This window comes from Chaetodon auriga, chromosome 12 (genome assembly GCF_051107435.1).
Source record: "Chaetodon auriga isolate fChaAug3 chromosome 12, fChaAug3.hap1, whole genome shotgun sequence".
Classification (NCBI taxonomy): Eukaryota; Metazoa; Chordata; class Actinopteri; order Chaetodontiformes; family Chaetodontidae; genus Chaetodon; species Chaetodon auriga.
The window spans coordinates 13252501-13265043 of record NC_135085.1 but is presented as its reverse complement, the minus strand read 5'-3'; the positions used below and the strand labels follow the sequence as shown (position 1 = coordinate 13265043).

Sequence of the window (12543 nt, the reverse complement as noted above, 5' to 3'; positions counted from 1 at the left end):
GATCATTGCTTTTTTTTTTTTTTCTCATTTTGCTCTCATTGTAGAGGCCTTCATAGCTATCTTCCCAGTAGGTTTAACAACATGAGGAACAGTATTAGACTCTGCATTAGAGAAAAAAATCAGACCTATTCGGGTTGTGCTCCAGTTTGATACGACTATCATATACATATAACTGTATTTTTCACATCCTGTGGGTCATTGTCTTGTATTAACATGTAATAATACAAGTAAGATTGGAAACTTGCTCGGTTTAATTTGATGGTGTCAGCAGATGCCAGAGATGTCGAGGTCTATTGGTGACGTTTCCCTGAGGGAGCTGAAATTTCTGTTTAACGAAACACAGTATGGTGCTAATGATGCTGGGGAACGGGGATAATTGATGGAGTAAATAATAAAAACACATGGAGAATGCTTAATACAGAGTGAAGAATTGTTTCTTTCGCAATGTAATTGTGTACTGAGTAAAACGCTGAAGGTAACTCATAGAAATCACCATAGGTACGTCTGGTCTTTCTGATATAAGCCTAGGTGGTACAATATAGTTATATTATCATCCAGAAGAAATAAAGAAAGATTATTTTTGCACTTTACACAGAAAACAAATCCACCAGATCGCTTGCCATGGCGTCTTTGTTAACATATGACACTGTAGTCCCACAGCCATAAATGCTACAAAAAGTCCCACAGCCTTAAACTACACTTAAGACAGAGAAGCTTTAATAACCCGAACAGTCAGAAGGAGCTGCATGAGATCGATTCAGAATAAGCCGGTGAATGGCATAACAAGGCCTGTGTGTTTTCCGTGATACGAGTGTGTATTTGAGGCATCAAGATGGAGATAAACTCATTCAATAAGCAGTGCCAACAAGCTGTTAAACATTAATGTTTGCCCAAAGCTGTAGCTATAATAGTAAAATATGTGTGGTGTGCTAGTTCTCTAACTGATTTGGTGGAAAAGAAAAATACTGTCTGCAACTTCACATTTCTCACCTGGTGCTGACAGCAATGGAGCTGCTGCGCTCTGCATTAAATCTTCTTTACCAAGCCAAACCGGATTTGTATTTGTGTCTGAAATGTGAGATGCATACATACAAACATGATTTAGAGAATCACAAAACAATGCAGTTTGGATATTTCATGTTGAAATGTAGGTAAATTGATCTTCACTGTTAAAACACTGCACAGAGATCAGTAAGCCACCATTACATCAAGTCTAATTAGGTTATAACTGACCTTTCAATTATATGGCAGAAGTGATGCCCAAGAGACACAGTAATATTCCATATTTGAAAAATTTGGAACTGTTCGCTAAGCCCACCCCCCCTCGTTACTGTTGCTTTGTCTGTCAGTCTCTCTGTTCTTGCAAAGCACATATTATAAAGCAAAGCACTGGCAGATTTCCTTCTCAAAGACAAATGCAGACTTCCCATTTTTTGATGGCGATTTTGGTGAAACAACAACAACGACACAAGCATAATTTATTGGTTGCAGCTAGCTAGCTAATTAAGCTAACATAAGGTCTGGAATCAAGGTATTAAAGGCGAATCAATAATTAAAGTTTCTTGCTTTTTTACCATATAGACTATTAGATTATTGGGATGCAGCCGGATTTGCGCACTGGTCAGTGGAATGACTCTAAGATAACCTTTTCTTCTCAGTTCTAAGTACACTCTGAACAGTTACAGATAAATTTAATGTCACTAAAGTATTACAATATCACTTTCTTTCTTTGCTGTGCTGTGCTGTAATTTATACTATAGCCTGACTGGTTTTCTGTTCCTGGCAGCAATTATTTAAAACAGGATCAGAATTCTACAGACAGAAGCTTGTGAAGCATCACAATTTCATGTTTTCAGAAACAGAGCAATTATAGGGGGCTATTCTGGGTGTTCAGTATTTTTTCAGTCGCCTCTGTTATCTTCCCACGCAGTATCAAGAAATTTTTAGAATTCATTTGTTAATCAAATATAAAAACAAAAGGCCTGAGAGAGTTCCCAGCCTAATGTGGGATCTTTGGAACGCAAAATAAAATGCTTCCCTCCAGTTTTGCATGACTGCATTGTATATATGGTGAAAGACCTGTGTCTTTCTCTGCAGACGTTCCCATGGGTGTCTGAGAAACCAACATCTCTATCACCAGTTCCCCACCGCCCTCCCCTTTTTTTTTCTTCTTCTTCTATTTTTCTTCCCATGTCTTCTGTGTCACTCTTCCTCTCTCCATCCCTCTCACTCTCTTTCTCTTTCTATTTGGGCAGACATCCAAAGCAGATCGTTGCTCTCAAGATTTCATTAAAAGGATGTTGATGAGCGCTCTTCCCAGCCTGAGTAAATGTGCTCAAGTCCATTTGAGTGTGCATTGTTTGGAAATGGATTACGGAAGTTGGAGGAGTAAAGGAAAGGAGAAGGAAGGAATGGGAAAGGAGGAAAAAAGGACAGGGAGAAGGAGATCTACATATTTGTCTTCCAGATGAAGGAGAAAGTTTATTTGGAATCTCTAAATAGCTTCTGTGGAGTGAAGAAAGCTGAGTAAAAACAAGACTGAGAAGACACTGAGCTCTTTAAATTACAGTAAATTCATCTGGGACACTGCTGCATGTTAGTGATGACAGTTATTGCACTCTGACAGGTATATTTGCTCCAGATATTACTTCATTTTGCAGCAGCATGTCAGTGACAGTCTACATGAAGGTATCTGGCACATTGGTGGATGCATAGCTCAAGCCACTGCAAAGACATGACAGGTGTTTCATATCCTTGCTCTGTGTATCAGCGTCTGCACACACACACACACACACACACACATATTACTTGGGCCACGAGACCATAACAGACACTAGTAAGTATACACATTACATGGCGACCACATGTTTATCCCTCATCTGTCAGACCTGGCTGTCACCGGAACACACTCGTCTCACCTTGATACCTCTTAACCTGACAGTCCCAGCACATCTCTGTTGCAATCGCACTCCAGACATATCGCTAGCTGTCACAACTGGTCACAAACTGTCACGGGCGGTCACAACCAGGTGGAACCAGTCACATGCTGTAATCTCATTCAAGGGTGCCAGCACAGTCCTGTGTCTTCTCAAGCTGTTCCGGATGGGAATCCTGTGCACAAACATGTCGGGATGTGTTGTCCACGTGCATGATGTGGCTCTGGCAGGGAAAAAAAATCTTACATTGTGTCACAGAGTGCGGGAAAAAAAACTTTTCGACAGCAAACGGGAAGCTGTCTTTGTGGCACATTTGTTTCCCGTTTTCACGCCCACATGATCACTCGCTTTTTCCTCATTGTGCCAACATTTATCAACCAGAAAACAGACCAGTATCTCAGGAAAATCAGGCACTGTATGCCACTTTATTTATGATCAAGGGAGCTTTGCGAAGTATCACTTGATATCATTATAGATTACTCCTCTCAGGAGCTCCAGAAGTTCTGCAGCTGAGGTGGCTGCGTGTGCTACAGCCCGCCTCATCTCCACATACTCTGAGTTAACTATCCGAGATGGTACTGAAGTGGGTGAATTCTGCGTTCGGGGCGATATTTCACTTCAAGGCAAACAGAAAACAGCTTGTTCCTTTTTTAGTAGCCAGCACAATATAGCATATCCAAAGAGCTGTCCCCGTGCTTCGAGGCTTCACAAAGCACTCGTGCTTTTGTGTTGACATTAGGTCTGTTTTAATTCCCATCATCACTTCTACTATCCCCCCAACTCATTCCTTGTGGTATTAACACTCTTTCTACTGAAAGAAAAAAAAAATCCAATGCTTTTTATTATGTTTTCGCCTTCTTCCCTGAATGCATGAGCTGCTCAGCACTTCATGTTATTAAAGCAGGATTTTGGCAGAGCTATCACTGGCCCACAGCAGTAATTACGAAGGGTTTGCATAGCTGCCTCTGACTCACCCGCCTTGGAAATGTTATTACTAAAGTCTGTCTCATTGGAGGCGCACGGGGAGCTTCTTGTGAAGCTTGTGTCTTTTCTCAGGCCATTCCAGCGACACTCAGCTCATATCCCAACAGGGTCCTGGGGCATGAGACCAGATGTACAGAGCGAGGGAGGGAGTGAGCGAGTAATGATAAAGAGTGGCTGTAATAGACGGTGTTTTGCTTGAAGCAGCTATTTTTTTTTCATGTTGTTCTGCCTTTATTTCTTCACTTTTCATCCTATGTATGTTTGTCCAAACAAAATAATGGACTTGCAGTGTTGGCCCCGACAGAGTGACAGATGAAGAAGAATGGGATTGGTCTTGTTATTTTTTTGTAGGCAAGGTACTTGGCTTGTATGTGCGTACCTCCATCTGCCCTCAGACAAAGGAAAGGGCAAGAGAAAGTGTCCTCGGGTCTCAGTTTAGATGAAACGATTCAGATATTAACTAGTCTGAGATATGAGAGAAGCACTGAAGTCGCTGGGGCTTAGACAGCCTTTATTCGTCTATTGATCTCTTCCTTTCCGTATTTCTCTCGTGTTCGCTCATTTTCTCTGTCTGTGACACACTCACACAACCACACACTGCACCATCGCCTAATTCCTTCAATGCGCCATGTCTTTCTCTCTGCTGGCTGGTGATCTCGGTGAGAGCGTTGCCTCTGCGTCTTGCTGCGTGTCCCAACAGCAGTCTCCATTCAGGGTCAGGAGTTTAATCTCTTTTCAGGGTCAGCAACCGTTTAAAGGTCAAACCCTAAAGAGGTGCTCATTAATGAGCTCAGCCTCTCCACCTCTGCAGTGCCACACAGCACTGACCTGCAACACCTACATCAGTGTGTATAGATGCACACACACAGGAAAGCTCACATGTAAACCTGCTCATGATTATTTTTGTCCAGCATTTCAAACACTAGCCTGTAGTATGAAAACACGGCAGAAGATCCATTTTCTGAATCCTCGCTCGTTTCCCTCCCTCCCTCTCTCTTTTCTGCTCCCCCTCCTTCTCTCTCTGACTCCTCTCTTGCTCTCAGAGAGGTGGTCTGTGTAGGTTGCTCTCTAGGTTTGGGTTTGTTTCCAACAGCAGCTTATCTGCAAATGCTCAGGTTCAGCTGATTGGCATTATTAAACCAGTGGTGAGCTCAACCCAGATATAACGGGAGGTGCTGTGGAAGGGGGGCACAACTAGGGACTTGTGTGTGTGTGTCTGTCTGTTTGTGTGTGTGGGTGTGCACGCACAATAATCTATGTCTGTGCCTGTGCATATGTTCCCAGCTGTGTGTGTGAAGGTGTGTGTGGAATCTTAAACAAGCAGCTGTCAATTTCAGTCAACAGGGCGCGTGGCATGCCTGAGGCCCAGGTAGCCCAATTACAGGCAGACAGCTCGACGTACAGGCAGAAGTCCAGGCCTATCTTCCTTTATCCAAACAGGGCTGTGGGAGAGGAGACGCTAAATGTGATGTTGGTCGATGTGTAAAGGGCGGACACTGTTGGGAGCCGCTGCTGAGACGGGGGCAGAATCATGCGTATATTTTAGCGGTTGGAGGGTTGATATGCTGGGTTGATAAGGAGGATAAAGAGAGGGATGGAGTAGGGCAGTCAGACAGACAATAATGAACTGTTTTGAAACTCAGACATTTCTTTCATTTCGCCTTCTGCCCCTTTTGTTCCTTTCTCCTGCTCTAAGGGTGGGAAGATCCCGGTGAGGTGGACAGCACCAGAAGCCATCGCTTACAGAAAGTTCACCTCGGCCAGTGACGTGTGGAGCTACGGCATCGTCATGTGGGAGGTGATGTCATTTGGAGAGAGGCCTTACTGGGACATGTCCAACCAGGATGTAAGTTCATTTGTAAATCATTACTTTCTTAATGCGATGAGACATTAACGGGCTGCCTGCTATTTGATGTCAGGCAGAAAGGTGAAAATGTCAAAAAAATGTGTTGCATAACCTTTTTTAGTTATACCTACCAGTGCAGCGAGGCCTCACCACTAAAGATGCACCTTGTTCTGGGAAGCAGCAGCCTCATACAAAGTTCAAGTGTGCATTTCATAGGATCTTTAAGAAGCATCGTAAAAAGGAACGTTTACGTTCAGTGTGAACGCTTTTCTCAACTTCCGAGCAGTAAAAACCAAGTTTGAGTCTGAGTAAAGTGCCTCATTAATATGATGGCCATTTCCGTACAGATGTGGTTATACTGTCTTTTCACCCCATAGATACACAATCAAGGACAACACACAAGAGAGGAAGCTGTAATAAATCACACATTTTTTATCAGTTCCCATCTCATAGCATCATCACTGAAGATGTCCTTGACTCTGACTTTGAAAGCAGACTTATTATGGAAACAGCCTCACACTATCCCCTTTCCTTCCTGGCCGGATTTTGAGAGCAATGAATGATTGCTGAGAGCTCTGCTTTGTTCCCCATGTCCGTTTGGACAAGGTCCACATGCACAGACTCCCATAAACACACAGGCACCAACACAAACACACACAACCATTGGACATAGTCCCGTACTATGAGGTCTCTCTCCCTAAGCTCCTTTAGTGAGACAACTAGCCAACCATCAGGCCTCTATGGACCCCACTCCACGAGGACCGTCCAACCCGGCAGATGTTGCCTCAGTGGGCCAGCAGCAAACACTGCCTGGTGGGACTAGTGCAGAGAAGAGGACTGGCACAGCTCAGCGTGTCCGGCTGCTCAGTCCACACACACACATACACATGTAAAAAAAAAAACACACACATGCACACACACACACAAAAACACTTCTCCATATGCACCATTTGTCAAGATTTTGCTGAGTTGCAGTCAACTCCAGGGTGGAGTTGGCAACCTACAGAGCAGCCTGTAATTTTTAATGATAGTATCTTTTCCACTTGATTTCACACCAGACCCTTATCTCGCAACTATGCATTTTTAAGAAAAGATTACATCTACAGCCAGCATGGATATATGGATAAGGGCGAGAGCAAGGTCCATCTCTGTGCACTGCAGCACTCTGGGTAACCTTTAGTGTTTTTAGTGTCTATGAGTAGATAGCTGCAGATTGAGGATGTTCGACTGTGATACATTTCTTGCGACTTCACTGTTTGTATATTTATTTCTGTCGTCCATTATAGCTAGCGAACAGTGCGAGGGGCGGTCACTGAATTATAGGTACTCCGCTTCTGCCATATGCGCCTCAAGTTCTGAGTGAACTTCATTCAGCTGTCATAAAACACTCGATTCTAATTCCGTCTTCCCTGAAAGTCTTAGTCGTAGCTTCTCTCTAACAAGCCCAGGATAGTCTGTGCAGCCTTTAAGAGACATGTGTCAAGTGGCTGTACTTCACAGTGTTAATTATATGCAATCTGCCCATTCCCCCGTGACTTCTTTCTGCTGCAACACTGCCTCTGCTCTCCTTTCCATCTCTTTCGTTGCTCTGTCCTCCAGGAGTGACATGTGATTGGCTCGAAACGAGAGGCAGGGCACATCACCCTTAATGCTCACTGTCTCTTGAGTGACCAGAGGGAGTGAGCCTGTATGGGACGGGGACACTGATGTCAGGATCACAGAGTGGATGTGCTTAATGTCATCAGTCACTGAAAACACTGATGCAGTGTATTATTGACAACCAGCCAGATTGTGGAAAAACACTGACTGAAAGAAGTTTGTTGTAATTACTGTTTGACTTAGATGTGGCATATAAATGTAGGATTGTCAGTTTGGATTAATTAACAACCCAAGCTCCCCCTTCGCACCCTTTCTCCCCCAGGTGATTAATGCCATTGAGCAGGACTACCGTCTGCCACCGCCTATGGACTGCCCCAGTGCCCTACACCAGCTGATGCTGGACTGCTGGCAGAAGGACCGCAATGTACGACCCCGCTTCACCGACATCGTCAGCACCCTGGACAAGATGATTCGTAATCCCACCAGCCTCAAAGCTGTAGCCAACATCCCTGCGGTGTGAGTAAAAACACTCTTTCAACAGCAGATGACACACACGTTCAGCCAGAAGTGGACATTAATTACTCACAAACATGCTTTTCATCTGTTTATATATACGGTATTTACACAGGCTGTCTGCACAAACTAACCCAGCATGCACATGCTTATTATGCACTCATAAAATAAACATGCATTTATTACTGTTGATTGCATCAAACCTGAACTTTTCCTCCCCAGGATCTTTTTTTCCTTCTGCTTATGATTCTCCCACACACCCAGACCCCAGCATTGGCTTTAGAAAGTTCACTTTTTCCACATTTTGCAGTGTTTTATAAATTATTTTGACCTCATAATGACAGACCAAAACTGTGTTTTTAGAAAATATGAAGTCATGCAGAAACATCTCATTTGCATGCATATTCAGAATGTTTATGTGTTATTTTTTAATGGCCTTGATTTTGAATCCTGTTGGGTTGCCAGTTCTGCACACCTTGCTTTGGACAGTTTCTTCCACCCTAACTCAAAGATCCTCTCAAGCTCGGCCAGATTGGATGTGGACTGTCTGTGAACTGCGAGCTTCAGGTTTCTCCACAGATTTTCCATTCCAATTTTCAAGCTTTGGCTGGGCCACTTAGGGTCATTCAGAAACTTGTCCTGAAGCCACTTGTTTTGGCTATGTGCTTTGGGTTGCTGCCATGTGGAAAGGTGAACTTTTGGCCGGGTGTGAATTTGATTTTGTGCTCTGGAGCATGTTTTTCTTCAAGGTCCCTCCTGTATTTAGATCAATTCTTTAATTGTGGCCAGTTTCTTCATATCTGACACCACAGCACGCTGCATTGTAGGGATGGTATCAGTCAAGTAATGAGTGTTGTTTAGCATTCAGGCCAAGGAGCGGATGCTTTTTCTAATAATAGCAGAAAAGAATCTTTTTACACTTTTTGCTCTTTGGGTAGGAAGGTGGGTAGGCACAGTAGGTAAGTAGAGTGTATAACACCAAAATGTGGTTAAAAAAAAATGAAGGGGTCATAATACTTTCCAAAGCAAATATTCACACAGTACATGCACACTTTCTCCTCTACCTTGCATTCTCTCACACATACCCACACAAAACACCATAAATACAGTTTCTCTCCTTCACTTTAAAGCCTGCTTGCTTAATATTGCATCAAAGCCCAGCTATATACGTCCTCTTATCCCGCCTCCTTCGCTCTCCCTTCTCCAGGCCTTCTCAGCCACTGTTGGACAGATCCATACCTGACTTCAACACCTTCAGCTCAGTAGAGGACTGGCTCGCTGCCATTAAGATGAGCCAGTACAGAGACAACTTCCTCAACTCAGGCTTTACCTCCCTGCAGCTGGTGGCTCAAATGACCTCAGAGTGAGTTCACCTGCTCGTGTGCAGCTGAAGAGTTCCAAATGCATATGGCACTTGATGGGCACACTTGTAGAAAATGATTCAACGTCAAGTGTGTGTATTTTTAGCATGAATGCGCCCAGAGACTCAAGTCCCTGAATGACTGCATCCAAGTAAAGCCTGTGAGGGTAATACATGAAAATATATATTATAGAAAATCACATAGTCATCGTGGTAAGATTATTTCCATCTGTGCTCTTCAAGTGTCACGACTAGTATCTAATAAAAAATAAAGATAATTAAAAATTTCCCAAAACGGATAATGATGTAAATCCTTTCACAGAATGGGTCATGACAGCATTTCTTGTAGCACTTGTACTAAAAGAAACAAATATTGCACTACATTTATTTTAATTAACAATGTTGCTTGGTCTACAAATTTATGTGAGAATGTGAAATCATTCTAACATTTTTTATTAAAAATGTATGCTTGGGGCTGGGTAGCATTTATACAGTCTCTTTGCAATGCAAAGCAACATGCATTAATAAGTGTCTTATCTCAAGTGATAGAATTAATTTTGTAAATTTGCTATTTTCTGTTCATTGCTACTAGCTTTCCACCCTGAAGTTGTGCTTTTATATATAGTGATATTAGGACTGTAAATGCACCAGAAAATGATGATGAAATGATGCATTTTTCTCCACTATAATCGCCCCACACTCAGAGGATCCATTCCATCTTCAATATGATGGAAATCCTTTCATCTAATGCTTCAAAATATGTTCTTGCTTTTCAATTTTCTTTCTCTCTGCCTTTCTCCCCAGGGACTTGCTGAGAATAGGAGTGACCCTAGCAGGCCACCAGAAGAAGATCCTCAGTAATATCCAGTCCATGAGGGTGCAAATGAGCCAGTCACCCACGACGATGGCATGACTACAGGTGGCGCTGTGCCACGGAACGGGCAGCATTCGCGGGACCAGCAACAATGAGAGCCCACGAATGACCCCCGATCCATCGGAACGCGCCAGAATCGAGACTATTGTCTTAATCTAATCCACTACCATGACAAGAGGAGACCAGGGTCTACACTACCACGTGATTATCAGCTATCACACTTCATGCAATCCACGCCAGGAGTTCAGGGTCCAGACTTGATACTGTTTCTCCATTTCGCCACAAAAGGAGAACAGACATCAGTTGCTGTGGTTATAGACTGCCATTCATGTCACTATAAACCAAAATAACTCCAACAATCACACATCGCCACAGGGAATCTCTCACAATTCCAGACTGTATGGTAAAATGAGTGATATTGTACTTCTATATTATCTGGACTAGAAGATGTTAAAACTGTAAACAGAAGTGTGAGACATTTAGAAACAACGTGTGACCTGTGATTTTACCGTCGTCAGTGTGTGCAATGAAGATGCCTTGACCTGGCCAGAAATAAGTCCCAGAAGAAAAAGCAATTACCAGTAGGAATAATTAGAGGGAGAAGCATACAGGGATGTACAGTGGAGCACCATTTTCAACGTTCACGTCATCATTTGCTCGTTTGAAGAATTTGAAAAATGTATTGTAAAGGGACTGGTGACAATTCAGAGCTAGTTCTATTTTTGTCTTTTACCATCTGTTTGTTTGTTTGTTTTATCACTATAGCAAGATGCCGCCCACTCGTATTTTAACTTTAACACTACCTGTGGAGTCCTGGGTGGAAGGCCTTGCCAAAGGACTTCTTAACCAGCCCCACCCAGATTCAGAGAATATAAATATGTTTATCTCTTGCTAAATATGATTATATCTTTCATAATAAACCTTCATATTGAAGGTGATAATGTATGAATATGTATGTACAGAACTCTCTGCTTGCATTTTTGGCAAAGACATGTTTGTTGACTAGATTGTGATAGACACAATATGTAGATTTCTACGGTGCCCTGGTTCCCTTCGGACAACTGAATAATGGACACTGGGTTGTGCGTCTCTCTGTTCGAGGGTCACAAGGACAATCCTGACTGAATCTTGAGGAAAACGTTAAAGGAATTGCGGGCGAAGAATTGGTATTGTAGATCTATATGAAATTACTGTAGGAGTAAAAATAATTGACAAAATATCCATTTATCGGAGATCATGTTTAATGTGAGTGTACACATGCTGTCTCTTGCTGGTGAGCACTTGCTTGTACAGATATGTTTTATGTTTTTATTTCTTTTTGTTCTGTTGTTGTTGTTTTTTTTGTTGGGAGTCCTCAGCACCATCCAGAGGGGAAGGAAACTCCACGCCCTGGCCGGCCCACATCCACGGTAAGTACCCGCTGATCACGCAGGGAAAACTTCTTAATTACTCTATATCTGGTACATTTTATTTCAGGCAAATCCATTTAGTCTTTCTCAGGGGTGCCACAAATATCTCAGGCAAGGCAAAATTTGCTGCAAGTCTGAAACGCATAGGAGAGTAGCCAATCAAGGCACTGCAAATCGGAGTGAATCAGCATCACTCCTCTACACAGTGAAAATGAACATCTGGGCTGAAGTTTGCCAGCAGACGCCTGATGCCATTCCAATGAACACGCAGACTTAAACAGCCCACACGGGCACACTGCTCACAGTGAAGCACAGTTTCTATAGACTGCTGTTGCTAAGCTGCTGAGTAAATCTGTGCCTTCTGACTATATGCTGCTGCCACATGGGTAGGCAGCATGGGTAGCTGCAGGAAATGATGTTCGGAAATGTTCTCTTACAACCCCTGTCCCAAAAAAAGTTGGGATGCTGTGCAAAACATAAATAAGGAGATGATTTCAGTAAGAACAAGGGGCAACCAAAGACTGGGAGAGTTGTGGAATGCTCAGGTAAACAGGTATCACCTGGTAACAGGTGATAGTATCATGATTGGGTATGAAAGGGGCATCCTACATCCATTACTACATGGGCTCAGGAACACTTTGTAAAAGTGTTGATGGTAAACAGTTCATTTGCACCTAATTGCATTCAGTTTTTATTTATGTTTTACACAGTGTTCCGACCTTTTTGGAATTGAGGTTGTAGGTAGTATTTGACTGCAAGATGTCCACATTATTATTTTTACATTATTCCCAAGGGATGCCATGGATGACTGTCCATGAAATTACACAGCAGAATTCAGGATTATATTTTGAGGGTTGTTCTGGATAGTGCACAAGGATGATTTGTCTTCTTTGGGCTGGGGATGGCACTTTATGATCGCAGTGTGATTGGTCTGTGCAATGTGATGGTGTCACAGTGGCAACAACTAGGTGATGAGCGGTGGTAGTTCTGCTGTTCGTCTCGCTTTTTCTTCTTCTTGCTGG

General features: G+C 42.9%; 1 protein-coding gene across 2 annotated transcripts in view; it reads left to right on the top strand.

Annotated features, from left to right (window-relative positions):
• Nucleotides 1-12543, top strand: part of ephb1 (EPH receptor B1) — a 152463-nt gene that overhangs the window by 137836 nt on the left and 2084 nt on the right. For both annotated transcript variants that reach the window (XM_076745811.1, XM_076745810.1), the window contains exons 13-16: nucleotides 5617-5766; nucleotides 7688-7881; nucleotides 9086-9241; nucleotides 10043-11521. In XM_076745811.1, the coding sequence (XP_076601926.1) occupies nucleotides 5617-5766; nucleotides 7688-7881; nucleotides 9086-9241; nucleotides 10043-10151 (609 nt within the window). In that variant the 3' untranslated portion in view covers nucleotides 10152-11521. The remainder of the gene's footprint in view (nucleotides 1-5616; nucleotides 5767-7687; nucleotides 7882-9085; nucleotides 9242-10042; nucleotides 11522-12543) is intronic.